This window comes from Zosterops lateralis (genome assembly GCF_965231275.1).
Source record: "Zosterops lateralis genome assembly, chromosome: 7".
Lineage (NCBI taxonomy): Eukaryota > Metazoa > Chordata > Aves > Passeriformes > Zosteropidae > Zosterops > Zosterops lateralis.
The window spans coordinates 31,417,648-31,441,749 of NC_139767.1; the positions used below are offsets into that span (position 1 = coordinate 31,417,648).

The window sequence follows — 24,102 nt, forward strand, 5'->3', positions numbered from 1 at the left end:
AAGAAAAGTCAGGCTGAAAGGTGAGATTGGTGACAAAATTATTGAACTTGATTTAACCATTTGAAGGTTAATACTCTTCCTTGACAGAATTCTGTGAAGGGTTATGTTGTCAGTGATAACTCAATGGTACTGGAACTATGCAGCCCTTAATAACTTCACTGCTTCAGTCTTCATCAGACTGTATTTCACCTCACAGAATTTAAATATACAGAGGTTTGTCCTACTGAATGAAAGTAGTTATCCTTACCTTGATGAAAGCATGGCAGATTGTTTTAATAAGGAAGGGCCTTTATACAAAAAAAGGGCTCCAATTTTATCCTAGACTAGAGCTTTAGTTGATTCTTTTTTTAAATTGGGATACTTACACAGACCTGAATACAGGAGGGGAAAAAAGTATAGTTCAAAGTTTGTTGTGTGGTGGTTTTTTTTTTTTTTTTTTTTTTTTTTTGTTTTGTTTTTTTGTTTTTTGTTTTTTGTTTTTGTTTTGTTTTTTTTTTAATCCAGTACCAAATGCAGTTCTTAAAGAGATAGGTTCTATCTCCCATTTGACTGATGATAAAAAATCCTCTCCAACTCAGTAAATGCAGGATTGTACTCATATAACATAATCTCACTGACATTTTCAGTAATCAGAGTAATTTTTTCTGTATGGCTGAACTATTCTCAGACTACTGTTCCTGAGTATTAGCTGTGTTCTTACCTGTCTTCATCTTCCACCTTTGGCTTTTTTTGAATAAGACAATACATTTTGGTAGTTACAAAGACACTTATCCCCCCTCTCTCTAGTGATGCCTCAGCTCCTGGCCTGTAATGTCTGTGTCATTCACCTGGAATACTGGAATTGGGAAAATGGAATTGCACTCCAAGACTGTACTGCAAAAGGTAATTGCAAGTGGGTAATGATTTTCCTCACTAGTCTTTTGTGTACTGGACTAGATTTATAGCCTATGACCATCCAGCTGGCCTGTGGGTAAAAAGACAGAAGCAGTAAAAAGAGAATCATGGAATAACAGGACTGTTTAGGTTGGAAAAGACCTTTAAGATCATTGAGTCCAACCACAGAAGAAGCAAGATTACGTGGCAGGGTCAAAAGGAAATCAGCAGGATGACAAAAACATGTAGAAATGATTCTCCCAGCTCTGAAGCTTGCTATGGGCATTAAGAGGGCTCTGCTGTCTGGGGGAGAGTTCCATGAATGTGAATCTCTGTTGCAAGACATGCAGAGGAAGGAAAGGGATTGTCCTTTCTTGCAAGTTCTCAAAATGATTCAGGGATGTAGTTTAAACAAAGGAGTGAGTTCCACAGCAAATAGGTGTTGTTTTTTTTTTTTTTATTTTTAGCCTCTGAGGAGGAAGGAAATTTGGGAAGAGACAAACAATCTTTCCAGACCCATCAGTTCCCCTCTGTGCGACCGGAATGCTCGGCCACTGCAGGGGGAGCCTTCGTATCCACACACAGCAGAATTAAAGCTCTTCCAAGCTCTCACCAGGAATAGAGAGGTCAAAATTTTAGATTTGGAAACAGGGTCTTCTTCATTGTTAAAAAATTCTGAATTAGCATGCTTAAACCCCAGTCCAACTACATAGTTTATTTTAGGAGCCTGAAGCTGATATTTCCCTTTCCACTACAGATTTTAATCAACCCTACACAATGGTGATTTTTTACTTCTAATGATTCCAACCAAAACCCACTGCCCTTTCTGTGACACCTGACTTCTGAAAGGCACTAATGAAACCCACTAGGTGTGCCCTCCTCTGCACCTTCCCTAAGTGAGGGTTAGAGGCTGTGGCTGGGCAGTCCTGCACTGGGGTAAGTGCTCCTGGAGGAGCAGGGGAAGAGGGCAGAGCCCAGGCTGCCGTCCCAGAAAATCTTTAGCAGCCTGAAACACATGCACACTGTTCTCTGACTCTGTGCAATGAGACTAGACAAGTTCCTTTGTCATCAAAGAAAAGAGGGACAGGGTAGATGCAAATAATGATGCTGGTTACATGACTGCACTTGCCACCTCTCCAGCTGATGTTCTGAGCTGCACGGTTTTCAGCACTGATTCAAGCAGAGCATGAATTGCAGATGGAAACCTATGTTTTAAGTTCATCTGCTATCAAATCCTACATAACAGTACAGTTATTTACATGGCCTTTCTAAATTTATGCAAACAATTTATCTCTGCTGTAGGGCAGAGTATTTCAGGGACAGCAGCACAACACGCACAGAAATCCAAGACAGAGTTTCAGGCACAGGCTGCAGAACCAAATTAAAGTAGAAGGATAAATCCTCTCTTGCAATTTTTAGTTCATTTCAGTACAGCAAGTTGTATCAATAAAAAGCCTATAGTATAAGTCAGCTAGAAAATAAATGCTATGAAGGATGTTCCATTTTATGTTGTTTGAATTTGATTAGTGATTAGTCCTGGCGGTTAAACCACATGGGAACAGTAATCAAGGGTTCTCTACTGCGGGTCTGCAACAACTGGAAAACACTGTTGGCTCATGTCCTATTCCATGATGGGATATTAACCTAAAATCTAATTAATATATGAATGAATTACGTTTCTAGAAACATACTATATTATAATCAATTTTAAGTGAGTTCCTAACAGGAGATAAGATGAAGAAAAAGCTGTAGAATTACCAGAGGCTGATAAATTCTGTTTACTGTGACTGATGATTTTTATGGAGGATAATTTTACAATCCATCAAACTTTTGTCAGTTCAAGAATCATGCTGCCAAACGTATGCAGTAAATTAATTTTTAAATTTACATATTTATTAAAAATCTTATTGAAAACAGCAGGAAGTAAGCCTTGTTTGAATAATAAAATAACTTGTTATTCTACTGGAAAGAAAACAAAAAAAACCCCAACCTCCTATTAAGATGATTTTATAGCAAGGCAATAATTATAAACAACTACATGAATTAGTTAACCAAACACTGTAGTAAATAGCCAACCCAAAAATTAATCAAGAATTTAGAAAAACCTTTTTGGAAGATAATCACGGAAAAAAATGCAATTTAAAAGCTAAGAAATTAATAGCTGAGTTTCAGATGTGCTGCAGGACAGGTTTTCCATCCCAGGCCTGTTGGCTGGAGCTCCTGGATTCCTGGGGAAACCCTCGGGAGCTGCAGGTGCTGAGGAGGGAGGGATGTCAGCAATGCTCCCATGTACATGGTCATGGGGAGGTGCCCACTGGGATGTAGGATCTTTGGTCCCTTCCCTGCAGTTTTCTTTGGCTGTTCCTGACACTGGGGCCAGCCATTCACACTCTTAAACACCTACTCTGTGTGTACAAAATTGGGGTATGTGCAGAGAATAGGTAATTTATGCCCTAAATGCTGATGGCAGGTGATAGTCCTTTTTTTAACTCTAAAGGATGCTCAGAAAAAACCCACTGTTTCTCTATTATAAGGAGAATCAGGAATTAGAATTATTAGAAATGAGAATTTAGAATTAAGCAGAGCAATTCTGGGCACCAAGATGACCACAGCTACAGATGGAAGCTCCTACAGCCAGGAGATTTATAAATGTTGAACTTGCCTCCTCACTGAATCAAAGCAGTGATATCCATGTTGATTAACATGCATATCATCTGGCTGTGATCCGAGGGGAATTTTAGTTAATTTATGGATTTAGATGTGTTTACTTCATCTTTTAGAAACGAGTACATCTGTTTCTGGTCATGAGCAGCTCTATCCTACTTCGTGGCTCAGCCAGGCATACAGAATGTCTCCCACTGGGATCTGGCAGGAGCATTAATGGTTGCAAACTCTGTGTGAGGGGCACAGCCTCAAAACAGAAAACTCAAGGACAAGTGCTGGGCAGACCTTCCTTTGCCTTTCCACCTTCAGCCTCCCTGCATACCAGCAAGGCTCAGGTTAAGCATCTAACAGGGCCTGAAAGGGTGGTAACTGTTTGTGCTGAGCCCACCTGGGCTGTAAAAGGCTCTTCCTTGGCTGTGAGGTGATATTTTGGCAAGGCTTTTGAGGCTTTTTTAGAGAAAGAAGGCAGGGTGAAAAGATATATTGGAACCTCTGGGTTTGTGGGTTCTGACCCCCCTTGTCTGGCTGTGAGAAAACCTCTGTTGGGTATGACTGAAGAAGGCATTTGGTGTGAAGAAGCAGCATTGGCTCCTGCTCCCACAGTGGGCTTCCTGCAGGAAAAGAATAATGTAGTGGTTTTTAGCATTGATTTCACTGCAATTTCTGTATGAAAAGAGAAATGTGTGAAGTGACTGGATCTGTTGGACAAATGCTTTAGGAGATTTATTGACCTTAGCAATGCAGAAGTGTTACTGCAGTATCAATGCTGCGACTGCAGTGAGAGACTGGTGATAGAGAACATGTTCCTGTGCCTAAACCACAGATTGGAATATTGTTAATATAATAGGCCACTAGGAGGACTAAAATACAACTGGAATTCATGCAGACACACGGTACAGCTAATATACACTCACGTTTTGAATGCCCAAAGGTGATACAAACAGAAAATCTGGATGAAGATACAGAATAAAGCAGTTGCCAGGCCCTACTAGTGAATGAATAATTTGAAAAAATGTTGCCAAGAATGAGCAGGCATTTAATATTTATTAGAATACAAAAAAAATCTTCTAAGTGTTGATTTCTTCAATATTTTAGATTATTCAGGATTCAAATACTCATAACAATGGAATAAAGTTTTCCTCCATGCACAGGGAGGGTCTAGGAGGTCCGTGTGGACAGCAGGACTGCTGAAGGTTGTGGAGTTCTGCCCATGCTGAACTCTTTGCAGGATCAGGGTGTGAATTTGCTTCTGACATTCTGAAAATTCCTCATCAGAGGAGGAATGTGTTTATGGTTAGCCCTTGTAATGCAAGATCCCATCTTGAGCAAGAATGCTTGATGAGAATATTAAGTGATAATGATTATTTGCTTAGAGCTGCTATGGGGCCTTCAAAGCTCTCAAAGCAGCCTGCTAACAGTGCTAGATTAAATTCCAAATGCAGCTGGAAGGTATTATTTATATTCTTTATTTTTAAAATGGGGAATTTAATAGCAAGAGAGGCTTAGCAATTTGGACATTCAACCAGAACATCATCCCTATCTCCACAGTCCTGCACTCTTGTCCGTTAAGCTTTTTGTCAGTATTTGAATTTATTTTTTTTTATTTGCAGGCAAAAAATTCTCCATGGAAAGAACCTATTGTTCTCACTAGGGAGCATCTGAAATACTCTTCAGCATATAGAACCTGGCATTTAATCCACTGAACATGGTAGTTAATCAAATGTTTTGCACTGACTTTAGTAGAGTTTGGATCAGACTCTTGATGCATTAGAGAGATAAATTATTTAACTTACTGAGTTCCCCTAGAAACAAAATATTGAGCTGCAAACAAAGCTAACAAACACCAAATGGGATGCCATCTGCTGCAATGAACAGAACATGACCAGTTCCCCCAATGCTTGAGATTCCTCCAAAACACAATTTGAAATACATTTGTTAAACTCCCAACTGTCTCACAGAATTGGTTTAGCACAGGTTAGCAAATTCTGGTGCCCCCAGCAGCAGCAAGGCAGGCTGTGAGGCATCAGTTGGGGTCACTGATGATTTCATTCCTACTGGGCTGCCCTGTGTAAACTCCCAGGGTTTTGTGCTGTCCAGAGCCTATGGAGCCTATGGAGATGTTTGTCCTCATGCTCTGTGTCCTATGGACTCTGAGTGGTTTATGAATAAGTAAATATGAATGGTAATTACCCACATCACATTGCATTCATCAATCTGGAATTTTCTATCCTTTGACATCCGGGCTCCAAGCCTACTGGGGAAACAGGATACGGAGGCAAAAGTTCTACTTCCCACAGATATCTCCTCCAGGAATGGCACGAGATAGCTGAAATCCCAAGTCCCTGCTTTGTAGGAAAGTTTCTGGCTGTGGAGGAGAGAGAGTGGGCTCCCCAACACTTTCACAGGAACAGAAGGACAGCGCTGAGCTAAAAGCAGAGCGTGTGACGCCAGTGGGTGACATCAGCCTTATCCCCCTTTCCTCTTCCCAAGCACATTAATTGGGCAGCCAGGCAGCTTCTGTGGAATGGGAGGGAGAAACACAGCAGGATTTGCCTTGTAGAACAGGACAAGAAAATAAATGCCTTCATACCTAAATCTCCTGCCCAGCCAGACACTTCATCTGCTCCTATTACCAAAAGTGATGAAACTGCCACAAACAAACAGAAGCTCCAGAGACAATTTAGTCTCCAGCAGTCACTCAGGAAAGCTCCAGCCCTCACATCACACATCTTCTAAATGGTGGCTGCTGTCCTTGGCTGGCTCTGCTGCCTCTGTTTTCAACACCATGCCACTAATGATGTCATAACACAGCTTCCACGTTTTCACAATGGATTTTATTCGTAGAAATGCTGTATTAGAAGTGTTGAGCTCTCTGTACCCTGGCTTGCCATAGTGGCACAAGGAAACATTAAAAGATAGGATGATGTTCCCATAATAGTGATAGTAAAAATATTCTGTAAAATGATACAAGTGCAAATTTTAGTTTTTTCCAGTTGCCCATACACTAATGTTATGGAAAATGCAATAAGGAAATGGATTTAAAAATGTGAAGGATTTCATTAAGATATGATCTTAATGGGAACACAGTAGGACCAGATTAGAAATGCACAGTATTTGGCCTTCTTTTAACTTGGGGGAAATGTCTGCTGATGTTCCATGTCATTGCCCACAGAGCCAATGCACAGAGCAGGATGTTACTGACCAAAATCCTGCCAGTTAGAGGGAGAATGTGTAAAACAATTTCCAAGCACCTATATAAACTCCATGATTTTCACAGGATCCAAATAATATGAATCAGTCAGAGATATAATCAAAAGCTACAGATTTGTAGCACCTTTGAAAACTGGGCAGCTGAAGTGTCTAAATATTCATTTAGGCACAGCCATTAAGAAAAGAATCTTGAAAAAAAACTGACCTTTATTTTTACTGATTAGAGGCCATAAACAAGTCTCCTCTTAGTCTCTGCAGAGAATTATTTTTCCTGGTTGCAAGAGCAACCAGGAAGCATGTGCTGTCTGCTTTGCTGCTTCTGCTCTTCAGTTTCAGGCATTGTCTGAAAATCTTTTACATTTAAATCTGTTCTTTGTCTTATTATACATGTTACCAGCAAGTCTTCCAATATAGTAACTTTTTTTTTTGGTAGAAGAAATATCATAGACTATTACTGCATAGTTAACATTTTAATTTTATAATCCACAGCAACACACCCTATTCATATTTAATTTCTTCTTTTCCACCCACTTCTGCTTTACTCTTCATCCTCCTAAACCCATCTGAGGCCTTGTCTTACAGTTTGCTTTACAGAGCATTCAGTAACCCGTAGGATATGTGCATATGTAATAGGATGTCAGAAAAATCACTTTAAAGTGTTTGGCAATTTTTCAGATAATAATCACTTGGGGTTTGATTTGCTGAGAACACTAGAGTAGCTAAGGGAAGTTCTTCAGGCTACAGTTTTTTTACAGTAGGCAAAATTTTTAGTGACCTCTATTAATGAAGAGGCAAAGGATGGAGGAATTGAGAGAAGGTGGCACTAATGGGGGCAGAGCCATCAGGCTGTGTCTCAGTCACTGATGGATTGATGAGCAGCTCAGGCTGGCAGGACTCTGACATGTGCTATGGAAACTTATACCACTCTTAGCCTTTGTGAAGGATAATTAGACATTTAAATGATGTAACTACACCTTGTGGACTTCCCAAAGTTCCCTGTGTCACTTATTGCTGCTAAATCTGCTAAATACCATGTTTGTTTCTCCTATCAAATACAAACGTTACTTTTCATTAAATTAATATGAATGCTGCAAAAGCCTGAAATTCGTGTATTTGGGCCTAAAAATATAGTAAGAGATAAAATATTACACTTTGGAACCTTGAACTTGCAAAGAATATTTACGAATATTTTTCTTAAGGTTTTAGAGAATCCACGTGTCACGCTGCACAAAATCTAGTATAACTTCTCATTTCAATAAAAGACAAATCACTTTCGGCAAAGGAAAACAGCTAGTGGAACAAACTATAAACATCACAAAATTATTTCAGTATGTTTTTTGTCAATATCTGACATAAAATTTCCCTTCTTTTCAAAGACCATGTTGATTAGGCTATTATTGTCGTGTGCATATGGAAAGAAAAAGTGTCGTCTTAAAAATAGAAATAATTTGCCAACATATTCTCAGTATATTGCCACAATTCCTGCTGCCATCATCTGTGTAACTTACTCCTCATGTATTCTCCTTGGTACAGAACTCTCACACTAAAACATTTCCTACCCTTCTCTGCCTGATGTTTGAGTGCTTTATGCAAAACATATCGCTGTTATAGATAGGGAAGGCAAGTTTCAGCTGGAAAAACAATTCACAAGAATATTGCAGCATTATTCATCTCATTTAACTCTGCTAATCACATGGTCCTCTTGGAGTCAAAATATTTTCCAGCTTCAGAAAACAAACAGCTCACTGAATACACTCTCTGTGCCCTACTGCTCTTATCTTGATTGAGTCAATCCAATGTTTATTGGATCCAATCTATTTTTCAGCTTTTTCTTTTATTACTAATATAAGTTCTACCATTACAACAACTACACTATCTCACATGCTTACTAATATTGATCATTTGTTGCTTTTAATGTGTCCTGAATTTCATTTTGGCCCACAGTATTATGATAATATTCCTACTCCACAGTGAGAGAAATGAAACCTGCAGCTTTATTTCCAAAGATAGGGACTGAAGAGCACCTGGTTTCAAATGGCAGAAACAGGAGTGCACTTTGGGCCATGCTGCAAAGCACATCAGGTCCACATCTCAAATCTCTGAAAAACAGCCCAGAACATCTTCCACTTGGGGAAATCACTAGCAAATGATACTTTTATTCTGTATGTACTTCTGGTTCTTAATAAACTAATGGATCTTCCTGCTTGCACCTAAGAGCCCCTGTGCCTATTAAATCTGGGTGCAATCTCCAGTTATAAAGGCAAATGGACATTGGAGTGCTGGGGATGTGTCTGCAGCAATCAAGGGGGGTGGGCAGGGAATGAATGTGTTGGGGTCCTACCCACACCCTGCTGATTGCAGCTACTCTGCCCTGCTGAGAAATGACCTGGGGTACTCAGGCCACCAGAGCTGTGACAGGGCTGATGCCTTAAGTTTTAGCTTTCACGTTTTTCAGATTCTGTGCTGATTAGCTGTGGTTCTGAGCCTCATATGCAGTGCTGGTAAACTCTCTTCACAGAGTAGGGAGACAAAACAAATTCTTTCCCTGCTGAAGACCAAGGACAACTTTCTGCCCAACAGCACAAACAACAGTAGACTTAAGGGAGGAACAAAAAGGATGGGACCTCACAACCTGAAGCTGTAACTGGACAATTAAACCCCAATATGCAAATGGACCACAACTTATAAAAATATAAGATCTCGTGACCAGTCAGCCATTTTGTGACCATTCTTAGTCCATCTTGGGTGTAGCTCTGGTCAGGCTCCTCTCCTGCCCAAGGTATATCCTAAAGATCTTTCAATAAATACCTGCTTTATTCTCTAGCTCTGCCCAGTCTCTGTTCCAGGTCAGCTTTCCCAAGGCATCAGGGCAGACTCCCTGTAAATGGGTTCTGCACAGCTCTGCACAGCTCTGTTCTGCTCTGTTCTGTTCTGTGCTCTCTGTGCTGCTCTGGGCACTCACACACAAGCAGCTTTGGGCTGATCCTCAGGGACTCTGGCAAATGAACTGCAGGGATTTTTGCAACATTTGGGCCAGTGTGTAACGTGGTTTTGCAGCTCCTGCAGGCTGAAAGGACAAGCTTCTCTCTGTAACTTGGAATCACTTGCTGAGATGGTGGGATATGAGGTTTCTGCTCCAGTGATCAAGTTCTTTCACTCAGAAAGGGCAAAGTTGTCCCCTCCTTACAGTGCCAGAGGGGTTCAGTGAGCACAAGGCTCCAGCTGTGGCCACAGGACATCTTGGTTTGTTGCTTTAAATCACAAGCCCAGACAGCTGCATCTGGCACTTGACAAGCCACAGAGGCACAGTTCACTGGGTGCTGTGAGTGATTGGAGTGTTTAGCACTTGCTGACACTGTGCCAGAGGCACTGGAACTGCACCTTCCTGCCCAGTGATGCCTGAAGTCCTTGGCTTTCCTGCTTTCCACTTCCTCCACATCCTCTCTCAGACTCACATCCAAACCCTTCTCCTGCCAGCCTTGCACACCATGTGTTTTAAATGCCACACAGCCTGCTCTCCTGTGCCAAAGACTCTCTGTCCCTCACACTGGTACCCAAATACTCTTACAACTACGTGCTAAAAGATATTTGAGTTAAAATGTCGCCACCTACCCATCCCCATAAATACACTAAACAAACATAAAATAGCCTTTATACCAGCTGGAGGGCTAGTCAGAATGGGCTTTGGTGGCACAGTACTAAAACTACTGAGGCCATTAAATGCTAGAAGCAGAACTGCTTCAGCAGATAGCAGCTTCCAGGTTTTTTTTTAGGGTTATGTTTTCCCTAAAAATGTCCCTTGCATGCCATTAAAAAAGTTATTTTCTCTGGTGGACACTGTGTTCTAAATGTTTTGTCTTGCCAAAGCCTTTTAAAAACTTAAGAAAGTTATGGAGAATGCTATCAACCTCCTTACTGAGCCACTCTCCATTGCATAATTTTTTACTAAAACTCTCAGCAGCATAAGAAACCTCAGCAGTTTCACCTAGAAGGCACAGGGAGAGAAATGAGTCTCCTATAACTGCAGCTTTTTACTGTTGCCAAGCCAGTTCCTCAGGCTGGCTGTAAGGATGTTCTTCCACATTGCACAACATTTCTCTCAAGTGATGTGTGTCAAGTGAGGCTTTGGTCCCAGAAGACTGCCTAGCCTGGCTTCAAATTGCTTGTTTTGCTGTCTCTTAACTTTACTTTTTGGGGGCAACTTTGATGGCAAGGTATTAGAAACCATAAAGACCTCATTGGGAATATAAGGCTTGGAAGCAGATCTTAGAATGTGAACTTGTCCTATGGAGAGGAAAAAAACATGCAAATACAAGTGATCTATTGATGTCTGCAGATGTTTTAGCCTTTTCTAATTTAACGTGAGCAAATCAGACTTTAGGCTAGAAAAAATATGTTTAATTCTCTATTATTCCCATGGGTGGTATGGTTAAATCTGCTTTCTTATCAGACCATGCTCCTGTGGTTTTTGTCACTTACATTGTCAAATACTCCTATATAATTCCCCTGACAATGGGCCTTACATCAACTCGGGCAATTATTCAGACAGTCCCAGCTTTGATGGCACAAGAATTACATCACTCATCTGAGAATCAAACCCCTTTGATTACACAGAAAGGAAGTCTTGCAGCCCCAAGCCTGTCAGTAGGAAAATCTTATTGAGGCAATTTTGACAAATGGAAATGTGCAGCTCAGAGGTCCCCACGAGGCCATGCTCAGGGATCCCATGGTGGTGCTGAGTATTGATACCACCAAATGTTTACATCACTAGATCCCCTCCCCAAATATATGCAATGATTTGTTGTATTCATTCTTTACTTGGAAGAAAAGCAACGATCTTAAAACACCAAAGATGGATGAATGAGACACTGCAGACTGACTTCCCATCTACAGATTGTACAATGGCAGTTTCTTCCTTAATGTCCTAGGTTCATCAGGGCTAGGAAAGCAATAAAGCTGATTCCCTCCCCACATCATCATCTTCCTCACCCTTAAGCCTGGCAAGAAAAACAACAAAGAGGAAGTGAGGTTTCTGTGCTTGATATGAAGTAAACTAAATTATGCAATTAGTACACAGAAACCTACTATCACCTAATTTCTGCATTTGATCCAGTCCATTAGATGCTTTCTCTTATTGACAAGGGATCTCTTCTACTTTCCATTACTTTCTGGTATAATAATTTTTAAGAGCTGCTTCAAACTCTATATTTGCAGTAACACACTGTACAAAACAAGCTAAGACCAAGGTCATCAGAAGCATTCTTTGTTTTCTTCTAGTTGTAACATGACATAGGTGTTGGTGTCACCAATTTACAGACAGCAAAACAGATCCTGCTGCCCCAGCAAAAGATCACCCAGGGCTGCCCCAGCTGCAGGTATTCATGTTATGAAAGTAAAAGGAAAGCAATTATTTAGTGCTCACCAGAGTGTGCACTGAGATGTGGTTTCACTCTCCCAAATACAGATGGTAACTGTAATAGCTGATTTTTATTAGGTTTCCCACAGAGGAAAGTTTGGGGCAATGTTCCTATTTTTAACTTTGAGTTGAAAGTCTGGTATTCAGGATAAGGCAGTTGCTGGTCAGGGGAAAGGAGGAAAGTAGTTCCACAGGGCAATCCAGTTTAAAGTCTTAGGATACAGCTCTTCCCAAGTGCTAATTGGACCAAAATCATTATCTTAGGATTTTCCACATATGATAAGCAGAATCTCTCCCTAATCACATCTGATAATGTGAAAAAAATTAATTCTCTGTGAAAGCAGAGTGTACATGGTCTTCTCAGAATTACTTCAGATATTTAAACATGGAGAGCCCTTTTTAAAAGAGACTTAATTCAAGAGCCAAAGAGCTTTCCTCTTTCAGAGAGAGCAAGGCACCTCCAGAAAGGGTCTCAGAGAATCAGGCACACAAACTTTTCTGGCACATTCTCCAGGATGTGCCTAAAGAGGTGAACAGCGCAAAGTACCCACTGTGCTGCCAGTCTTACTGATCTCTGTAGGAGATGAGATGCAAGGAGAAGCAGCTCAGGCCTTTCTTTATTTCCCCCTCACTCTTGTTTAGTGCAGCCTGCAGAGGTGTCTGGGCTGCTCTAAGTGATGCTGTAACTCAGCAAGGCTGGAACACCCTCTCTACTATCAGCTTAATGCTCAGAGATCCTCGAGGATGGCAAGTGCTGTGCAATTACCAGACTCAGCCTTGTTTCCTTTCGTGGGTATTCTCTCTGCTAATAGGAGGCTTGTGAGCACAACAAGTCAATCATACAGCATTAACTCCCAATCAGCTTACTCAGCTGTAAAATCCTTGAGTTTATCTGGGAATGCTGCCAGGTCAGTCCTATTTGTAAGTGCAGCCTAAACAGCAGCAACATCTCTAATTTTTACTTGGCCTGTATTTGTCAGCTCTCTCTAACATCTACTTGAATTTCCAGACACGAGGATTTGTTCTCATTCATGAATCACCTGTTCCACACATCCAAACTCTGCTGGTGATATGAACATAACTTCACATTGCACAGAGAAGACTCTTTTGTTAAATGAGTCCCCCAGTCCAAGTGCCCATGCAATTAACAAGATAATTGTGCCAGAAATGTCAGATTTCTTATGTATCTTGCCACAGCGAGAGCGAAAACAAGAGGAATTAGGAACTTCTGATGGGTCCAACTCCTTCCATAAGGGAACTTTTCTTTAAAGTGCTCAAGTCATGCTTTGAGTCCCAAGCAAGCCTTGATGGTGACTTATACTGAGTGATAGGGACAAAAGAGATCAAGGAGGGCTGTATTAAAGAATAAAAGTATGTGATGATTGGTTAAGGACAGAGAGGTAAACATATTTTTCGTAATTCTTTGGGACCATAAGGATGATTAAATAATAAAATCTTTGACCAACTCAGTTATCTTTCCTAGTAGTTCCTGTTTGAGTATAAAATATGTTAATCAAAAATAGGCCTGGGGAAGGAAAATTCATCTTGTTTTCTGAATTCTTGCAAGAAAAAATCCACTTGAGCTTTTAAAATCAAAACAGTAAATTAACTGATGAAATATGAAATGATTTTTTCACTGCATAAATATGGTAACACTCATAATGTTGGCAAAGTGCTCAGGGCACTCCCAGTGTGGCAGGAATAGGAACAGCTGTTTGATGCAGGGCTCAGTGAAGTTTCACTGACGAGGTGTCTCCCATGGGCTGGCTGCAGTGACTTCAGATCAGGTGCTGCATGGATTATATTAAATCAGAGGAGTTACTGTTCAAATAAATGTAATTCATTTGACACATGTGAAAATGGATGTTTCTTGTCTGGAGAATCCCACATGAGGAAAACACACCACGGTTGTTAATTTAAGTGGAGGTTTTCTGGTAACGATTGAATGCATTTTATTCCTTTTTTGAAATTGTGATTTGCTTTTCTCATCCAAAATTCTGCAGTGTGCCAAAGGATGACACAATTTCAGAAAACGTTTTTTCACGTCAAAATGAAAGTAATGTAAAATTGGTCTTAATGCCAAGAGAATTTAACAAGGATACTGTTTAAGACTGTAACAAGGATAAACGAGGATACTGTTTAAGCCCTTTTTGATTCCTCAAACTGTCCTTGCAGTGTCCCTTCATCACAGTAATGGCCCATCAGTTCTTTCTCTTCTGAAGCTCCTGTACAGGACTTTTTTTGCTGATGAAACTTGCTGTGTATAAACTTTGGAGGCAAGGCTGGCAAACGCATTGGTTGAGAAGGAGACAAATCAAATGACAAGTCTGGGCTGAGAGAGCTTCCTGACTGTCTCATTAGAGCCCCCAGCCTGAACCACTGCCATCCTGGAGCTGCACAGCCCAATTTAATTGGCCTCAGAGACTATCTCAGCACACTTGCTCTTCAGACAAGCACCATAAACTCATTTTGCCCATCATGACGCTTTTTTGACACACATCTTTTGTTTGGTTTTTTTTTTAATAGGCTTGACAAATGCCACTTGGGAATTAAATTCAAAGCCTGTGTGATTTCCTTTTCCAAAATACCAAATATTCTGCATGAAAGCTGCATTATTCTCCCTCCCAAATTTATATGTATCTTTATATATATACATAAATATATATATATGTGTGTGTGTGGGGGGTTTTTTAAAAAATTTGTTGGCCAGAAGTGCCTCTGTCTCTGCTGTCCCCCTCTTTTTGTGGGTAATGTTGCAGATCACACAGCTCTGATGTAAACAGACTGTGGATCTTCTTGGGTTGGACAAACTACAGCTCAGAAAAACCTGCTGTGCTGGTTCAAACAAGGAGTTCAGGGCAACCTGCTCTTCGTGGTTACTTCCTCTCATTTGTCATTCTGAAGAGTTTAATACTAACAGGGAAATCTCTAGTGCTTTATTGAGCTTTTGCTGTTCAGGGAGAGGCAGTGCTGTTTGGAGAGCTATTTCAGATCCTTAAAAAGTAAACTCAAGAGCTCCCCAACATAATGCATGAAAAATGCTGGTGCTGGCTGAGCTACACCTGATGCAATTAGTTTAATGATGGAGTTTTACAGGATCCTCAGGCCAGTTCAATGGGCTTTCTTTAGGTTTTGAGGCTGATTGGGCACATTGCAGAGATGTCAGATACAAGGAATACATGAAAAGAATTAATTAAAAGTAGATGCAACTCTGAGTCATTTTTCTATACTGGAACCTAATCTAATTGCTCTGTTAATAGCAAAAGACCTTGGCCTTCAGAAGGCAGTGAAGAAGGCAGAAGGCAGAACTGGTTTTTATGTATTTTTTTCATATATATATATATATATATATATACACACACACACACACACATATATATGCACACATATATATTTCATCTCCTACACATAATTAAGCTATGAATTTCTGGATGTTCAAGATGAGGAATTAAGTGGGTGCTCAAATTATTTTCCAGCACATATCCTTTTTAACACCCTTCTGCTGCCTTTTTTCCTTTTTTTCTTCCCAACCATGAAGCCAGATTATTTAAAATTGTTCCTTGTACTATGACCCACACATATTAAAGTAGAATCATATTCTGGGTACTAATGAAATTGGGTTGACTGGGAAATGAGACACATACATTTCTGGATTTTTCTTTTGAAGTTTGTGGTCAATTTAATATTCAGTTAAGCAGGACTTTGATGCCAACAGAGTTGGAATAAACAGGGCTACTGTCATTTTGTTCTTAGTATTCCTTCTGTACATTTGGCCCAGATTCCTGAAAGCTCTAAGACCAACTTTGGTTAATCACCTCTGAAGTTGCAAGGCACAGTCATTTCCTGAAACTGAAAACTGGAGTCTGGGAAGAGATAAGAATTATTTTTCATTTATGCACTATACCAGTAAATTACAAGCCAGCAGCTCATCCCTTATTTTCTGCTACCACCTTTGTTTACAGTGCAATACTCCCAAAATGTGCTGAGTGCTACAGAGAGAAACAGAAGAGCTTGTGTCTAGAAAGAAGAGCTGGGGAAACAGACTGAACACAGAGACAAAATGATTACACTGGATCACGTCTGGGTATCTCTACTTTCAAACAAATTGGCCTGTTAGATCAAAGGAGAGAGGGAAGGGAGCGGGATGATGAGAAGAGAAGGCACGAGAATAGAGGAGGAAAACAACAGGTTGAAATGTTCCTCTTCAGGGGTGCTGAGACTGTGTGACATCAATTCAACACTTTTAGACACAGAAAAGGAAGTGGATTCACATGAAATAACAGGAGAAAACAAATTTGTTTCTGTTTAGCATCAAGGTCAACCCATCAGATCAGGACTGATCTTCATCAAAATAATGTTTAAACCCATCAAATCTATAATTCCAGAGATGACACCAAGACTTCAAAGAGACCATAAGACAGGTTATTTCCATAGCATAATTTCACTTGAATTTTCAGGAGTTTTAAGTCATTTAATACATGTTGTTCTATATAAACTATCTAATTATATGTGAGGGAACAGCCTTAAAAGATAAAATCTGTGTTTACTTGCTGGCTTTAAATTTCAACTCCTCACTAATGGTGGAGTACAAGTGCTAGCCTGTCTCTACTTGTCAATTTTGTAAGTCTAATTCTGTGACAGGTGAGCATTCAAATGTAACATTCTGTTCTAAAAATATTCAGATCTTTACTCTTCTGCAGGTCATGTTGTTTTTTTCAACTCTGCTTGGTTTTAGTAATCAATCATATACTGAGGGAAAAAACAAAAGGGGAGTAAAAATAATAGTGAACAAAATGAGAAGTAATCTAGAAATTACAGTAACTCACACTTGGGCTCTCCTTGCACTTGCTGTCTTTGCTGGAAGCTCCACTCAGCTGCTCAATTAAACTGTAATGTGCTAATTGTTCAGGTCCATCCTCTCCAAAATGGCCATAGAGACTGTGTTGGTATAAATCCAAAATCGACATTGGGTTCCCCAAAAACGACCTTCTCTGACTTTGTTTTTCCTGCACAGCTGCAAGAGATGCAACAGATAATATCATTATGACAGTCTACATAGATTTTAATGTAATTTTACAATTTTTAAATGTATTTAAATTGTTTTTTAAGGTATCTGAAATTCAATGCAATTGAAACATTAAAAATACTACCTTCTAATTCTCCAATGCATACAGAGGGGAGTGTTCACACTTAATGTTTGAGCTGGAGGAGACGGTACGAGACAGAATTAATTTCCTTTCTTTTCAAATTATAGACAAGGTGGTTAATTTGGGGGATCTTCCCACTTAATTGTTTGCAGCAAGGTTTTGTTCTTCTCTTTTAATAGACTTACATGGCAGATGTGCTAAGTTCCTTTAGCATAAACTTCAGTTTGTCTGTACTTGGGAATTCTTCACTTTCCACTACATTTTTAGTTAACGAATATAACAGCTTAAAAAATACACAGGTAAGGTAAGAAAGTGGTTCTTGCTTTAGATCCTGCTGTAGCACAACAACATCAGGAATAAAGCCCTGGTTTCCAAAGTCCAAGGCTGAGAGCTCATTCAGAAGAACAAAATAAAACCAGGGGAATTTTCTGCAGCTTCATGAAAGCACACAGGAGACAGATGTTTACGTGAACATTAAGCTTTTTCCTCACTCTTCTTGTTACACAAACTTCAACTCTGCCTTATAACCCACAGCCTTAGGAGAATGTCTGCCTCCCATGCCTCTAACAGAATCAGGGTAGAACCAATTTATGAGAATGAAATCAAAACATTTTCATGGTTGCAGGAGAAGGATCTGGAATATTTGGCATATTCCCTGATACTCTACTGACCTTCTCTGTAACACTGGGCAATGCACCGGGAATCTCATGCTAAGCCCATTAAATCAACAAAAGTCTTATCATTGACTTTTAATAGCCTTTGCATTGGGCACTCAGTCTTTCTGTTCCCTGCTCATAAATGGAAAACGAAAATCACTCCAACATTATAATTGTGTGACCAGTGAGTTTGGGGACTCAGCTAATAAATGTAATTATCTATCCATACAAAAATATTCTCTGTGGATTGGTTTGCTGGAGCCCCTGCCCCAGCCTCATGTAGATGTTTTGAGGTTATATCACTTGTGTGCATAAAGACACTGAGACCTTTGAACACAGAATGGGATAAAGTATGGCTGTTAATACCATGTAAGAATGGCTTTTAGAGAGCACAGAACAGAAACCCTGACTATGAGGAATGAGCACAGCAGAAATACTTTTGCAATAATGTGTCATAATCTTCTATTTGTCTCAATCACAATCAAGTATTTTATTCTCTTACTGTCTCAAAACGGATGCATATACACAAAATTAATGAATCTCTATGTAAAATGGTCACCCCAAGTCATGCTCAGATATCATTAAACTTGGAATCTGCTGCTATTTAAAGCAACTGCTAACACATGATAATTTTTTTTTGCAAATTGTGATGAATGCAGGAAAGAAAAAAGCTTATTTACTTCTTTAAAAAAATCCCACATTTATTGCATTAAAATATGGTTTGTAAAAAGCAAAATCTGTAAAAAGAAGCATTTATGTGCTGACTAAAATGACTTGTAATATTTTCTGCAGATTAAACCCAGAAAGCTGCAGCAGCAATGTAAATAAATGGTCCCAGCTTCCCATTCTGCTCTCTCCTATGGAATCACAACCAGTGGATTAGCCCTGGAAATGCCAAACGTTAGAGGCACTGAAGAACACAGCATCCAGCCACACATGGTGTTCTCCAGGCCACGGTGCTGGTGCTGCAGGTGCTGATCCCTGCCAGGCCAGGCCTGGGGCTGCACAGGCCATCAGCTCTCAGGGACCTGCCAGGACCTTGCACTGGCCTTTGCACTGGCCAGAATTTTCCCCCTGCAGGGGGGATCCATGGGCTGCAAGGACAAGGACAGAACCTCCCAGGGCACACATCTGCACTGGAAGGTGGCTCCGAGCACAGCAGACTGGTTTGGTCAAGACAAGGCAGCAATTTCCCGGGTTATTAAACACACAGAAAACTGTTATCTCAAGAACTTCACTTAATGTGTTTTTATCCACTGGAATTCAGTAAATTCCAAACTGCCATCAATCCTCACTAAAAGCTTTCTTACTTGAAAGCTGCAATATATACAGAGAGGAAAATGAGGGAGAGTTTGCTGTGGCACCATAACCAACATCACCTTGATACAGGGGCTGGGAAACTGTGGCCTTGATCGTTGCATTATTTCAACTGGCTGTATAATAGAAAAGAAAGAAAGAAAAGAAAACTGTGTTTATAGCCACCTTCCAATTTTGTAATAATGGAATTATTTTTATTTGCATCGCAGAGATTTATGCATAAAAACCTACAAGTTAAGCCCTCACCAGCAAAAAAAACTGTGGAAGAGGGGGAAAAGCATTTACACACAATAAAAAGAAAAAGGGTAATAAAAAGTTAATGGAAAATTAGACTGAAGAAAGATTTGGGGTTAGAAAGTGAAATCTAGACAGAAAGTTCAATGAAGGACACCATCTGCTGCTGAGTCAGTGTGGGGTTGAGGGACATACTTCTTTATGTACAGATTTTCAATTACCTTGTCTGTTGTTCTTTGTTAACTCCACAAGAGTCTCCTCTGCAGCTCTGAAATAACTGGTTTTGTACTCTGGCTCTGGCTCGCTGTCAGTGCTGCTCGCTGAGTACGTGCACACCCTCAGAGCTGTGTCCTACACAAAGAAGGGCAAGGCAGCAAGTCAGATAATGCAAATATATCAAAATAATGCTGAAGATACTATTGGGAGTAGCACATTTTATATTAATCATGCAGTATAAACAGGTAGTTCAACTGGTAAAGGCTGCATTACCAGTCTAACTCCTTCAAGTAAAAAATCATCAGTCTGATGTGGGGGAAATAACCCATTCTTGTCCTGCTACGTCCCCTGACACAGTCTGGCAGAAACAATCCATAGTTTAACTTTTTTTTTTCCCCCACTGTAACATTGTTTTCAATTCTACCAACATTTTTGGATAATTTTATCCACCAAGTTCAATTTTAGAAGTTCTTAAGTGTGTTTAATACAGTCTATTTGTAAGATGCAATATTATCACACCAGAAATAGTTTGCTGCAAGCAATTCTAGAGACAATTAGGATGGCCAGTAGACAATACACCATTTCTACCCCAGTAAATCCTAACTGTTTCCTAAATTCACATCCCTTCTCCTGGTACTTATATTACAGTACTGGAGAGCCCTTAGTTCCCAGCTGATTCCTTTGCCAGCTCTTTCCAGGAAGAAGTATTATTGATTTTCTTCTGGGAATAAAGAGGAACACTGACAGCTCTGAACAGCTTCTAATCATGGAAGGCCTGAAGGCTCAAACCATGCAGGAGCAGCAGCTCAGTACAATAAACCCCCCAATCCAGGCAGGGGGAAGCTAAACCTGATACTGTTGGGATAATGGCATGTGCAAATACCACCCACTATCTCTACTCCAGCTGCCTATCAGTGGCTCCAGTGAGATTTTAATTCTGTTTCTCTAAGAGGAATAATAACTTCCCCATCTTTCCATCCATGCAGTTTTTAAGTGCTGCAGAAGGACAACACTTTGTTAGGAATCACACACTTGTGGACAGGGAACCAGAGCCAAGGATGTAGCCTGCATGCAGCCAGGAATGCCCAGCATTAGAGATTGCAAGTCAGCTCTAGTCCCAAAACCCCACAGAAACATGTTAGAAGAGTATTTTCCTGTTCACAATACTTCCACAGCTCCTCTCAAACTCTCATACTACACAGCCATACAGTCATGGGGAAAAAAACCAATCTGAATCTAAAGAAAAGCAACAAACTATCAACTTTCTAGAAGAGAAGAATGGGGTAAAAGGTCTCAATTTCCTTTTCTAAAAGTGCCTGAGAGGATTTTAATTAAAACATCTTTATAACCAGGCAGACAAAGAACCTTTAGGTGCCGTATCATTATTACTGATAAATAATGAGATAGCAAATGAAGGGTAAAGAAGTAAATGCAGGTATTAGTTTGTTAGTTACTCTGCACACCATATTAAACCATTGGCCATTAAAACATTGTTATCTTGACATTGGCCACAATACTCATCTTATTAAAGAGATGCCACAACTTATACCTTCGTTTTAGTAGTTTTCTTGGGGGTCCACTCTGGAAGAACTTTTCTATTTTCTACAGTCTCTTCAGTGTGTTCTAATGAGGCAGAGGTCACAGAACTTGCTTCTTGTTCACTTTGCTTTGCAAGGTTAATTATTCCTGAATTAAAGGAGACATTATTTAAATTCTAGGTCTCATCAGCATCTTCATGATAGTGTGTCAATTATAATCCAGTAAAAACTGGGGGCAAATTGTGATACTTTCATTATGTCCAATATTTTACTACTCAAAGGAACAGCTTACTAACTTACTGGAATAGTTCTAACTAAAGTGGCAGAATTTCATCCAAATCCTTTTCCAGTTAACAAGAAAAAAAGAAGACATGAATTTAAATCCCTTCATTAGTTATAAAATATATACCCTTTCAACAAAGAAACAACATTCAATAACTACTTCTAGGCATTGTAGGATCTGCTCTGCTATTTTATGTTCTCAGAGAACAATCTTTTAACATAAATATAATTTGAAGTACCTTTCTAGTAGGAAGCCAGCTTTTTTATTTGCTATATTTGCACTATGCAAAATCAGAACATCAAAGAAGATATATGGTGCATATGAAATAAAGTGATAATTGTAATTTGGATGAGAAAGTGAGGGAGAGAAGAATTGAATGAAGATAGTCTAGTAAAGAATGAGCTGACCCCATCATCTGATGTATACTACTTTTTTGTAACATCTCTTCATGACAATTTAATTAAGATACAAACCTTACAAGGTTGGTGCAGTGAATATTAGCATTAAGATCAGAACAATCTTACTGCTCCTGACTTCTTATGAAGCAATTCAATGCTTGCAGTTTCTGTTCAATTTGTTATAATGACAGTGTTTAATCATGGGCCCTACTCTATAACACACTGCTGAATTGAGGTCACACATGTGGCCATTCAAGCATGTAGCACATAATCTATAACTAAGATTTCTCTTCTGAATCCTTCTCAGCTGTACCATTAATTAACAGTACACTTATTTAAAATATACTAAGTATTATAATATCTTTTATTTAGCTTTGATTTGAAACAAGCAGGGGAGTCTGCAATAGAGCATACAATGTGTGTTTGCAGTCTATTATGCCACTACAACACTGCACTAGGAATATTTTGCTAAATCAACTGAGTTCTAAGATGTTTAATTAGAAATCTTCTGCCATGCATCCTATGGACATATAAGTGAGGCTTCTTTCCTCTTAGATTCAGTATATGTCAGCTCATTAGCAGAACATATATTTGATGGCCTTAAATTAATCTCAGACTTGATATTTAACCTTATATGCTAATTACACAGAATATCTCTCTTATAGAGTGATACAGATTTATGCAATTTAAATACTCACAATTTTACAGGAGCAATAATTTGACTGACAAAGTGCTAATCACCATAACCCCAATAAATGAGTGACATTGCATTTGGTCAAGATAAAACAATACCCTTCCTCATTAAACTAATCACTTTTACTATGTTTTCTGCTGTAGCTGTTGTGCTGTCAAATTTTTCCTATTGTTAATGCTACATGATTTTTAATGCTATTAACATATATATTAATAACTCTAAAGCCTTCCAAAAACTTGCATAAATAGTCAATGTTTGTTTATAAAAAATGCACAGACTTCAATGGAACTATCTACTAATCCAAAGTTATTTTCTGGAGCTTTGATGGATTGCCAGGCCTTTTATACCTTTGTCAGCTCTTGTTTTATAGCTTAAACACACACATAGCTCATAAGTGAAAGTCAGGTATTTTATGTTCATATATAAAAATGTGTTTGTATGATGTAGTGAAGTAATGAGAGCCTTGTTTGAGGTCAAGGCCATATATTCAGTGGGACAGAATTTATGCATTGAGGCCAAATGAGTTTTTAGTTCAAATCCAGTATCAAAAGCAAGCCTTTATGAATTTATCTTTTCTATGTTACAACATGGCTGTGCTTTGTACTTTGTGCAGTCTGATCCTGAATATTGCTGAACATCCGTATGCTTTTTCAAGTCAACTTCCAAGGCTGGCATATGGTTTTTTTTCTTCAAGTACTGTTTCTTGAAAAAATGCTTTAAGTACTAAACTCATTTTTCTTCCTCAGATAAGCATTTTGTTTAACAAAATCTTCATATGGCTCAGGTCACAAACTTGTTAACCTTACGCATTCATAAAAAGAGTATCTTCTGCCGCGCATTTAACATTTCTGTTATCAATTGCCATTATTAAGGCATTTCTGCTAATCAAAGCAGAGGCCAAGGCAGAAATAATGTGATTTTCAGTGTAATTGACATTTTACCTGAGGAAGCTGGTTTGGGAAGGCGACTTTGAAAAGGTCGTATACCTTTGGCAGCCATGGCCGGATCAGATGTTGAGTGACTAATTACGCTTTCCACAGACTCCTGGCTCTTAGCTGTCGAAGGCACTTCTCGCTCAAGAGTTTTGGCTTTTACTGAAGGAGCTGAAAGAGGAACTTGCTGGGATGCTGCAAAGGCTCCAGTTTCCAAGGCTGACTCTTGCCTAGAAATGTGTCGCCCCGTCGAGCGGTTCCCTGAGTCAGGGAGGGGGAAGGTTCCGATCCCGCTGTCCAACGTCCTCATCTGGCAGCAAGACTCTAAGGCACAGGAAATTGGGGTGATGGGATGGAGCTGAAGGTATTTAAAGTCAGGGAAAGGATCTAGCGGGGAAAAGGGGACTCTTAAAGGGAAGGTTTGGAGGCAAGGGAAACATTTAGCACTTTGTGACCTGTCACTGGAACACTTTTGACACTCTGTGTAACTGAATACAAGGAAATGCCCTGTTGAGATGCAGTGA

General features: G+C 39.6%; 1 protein-coding gene across 7 annotated transcripts in view; it reads right to left on the reverse strand.

The window, feature by feature from the left end:
• Positions 1-24,102, reverse strand: part of NCKAP5 (NCK associated protein 5) — a 417,071-nt gene that overhangs the window by 8,268 nt on the left and 384,701 nt on the right. For 5 of the 7 annotated variants that reach the window (XM_083865018.1, XM_083865017.1, XM_083865019.1 and 2 more), the window contains 4 exons: positions 23,588-23,902; positions 21,283-21,419; positions 19,739-19,868; positions 16,990-17,177 (listed from right to left, as the gene is read on the reverse strand). In XM_083865018.1, the coding sequence (XP_083721144.1) occupies positions 16,990-17,177; positions 19,739-19,868; positions 21,283-21,419; positions 23,588-23,902 (770 nt within the window). Of the gene's footprint in view, positions 1-16,989; positions 17,178-19,738; positions 19,869-21,282; positions 21,420-23,587; positions 23,903-24,102 lie in introns of those variants that run through there. The other 2 variants (XM_083865021.1, XM_083865022.1) reach the window with 2 other exon arrangements.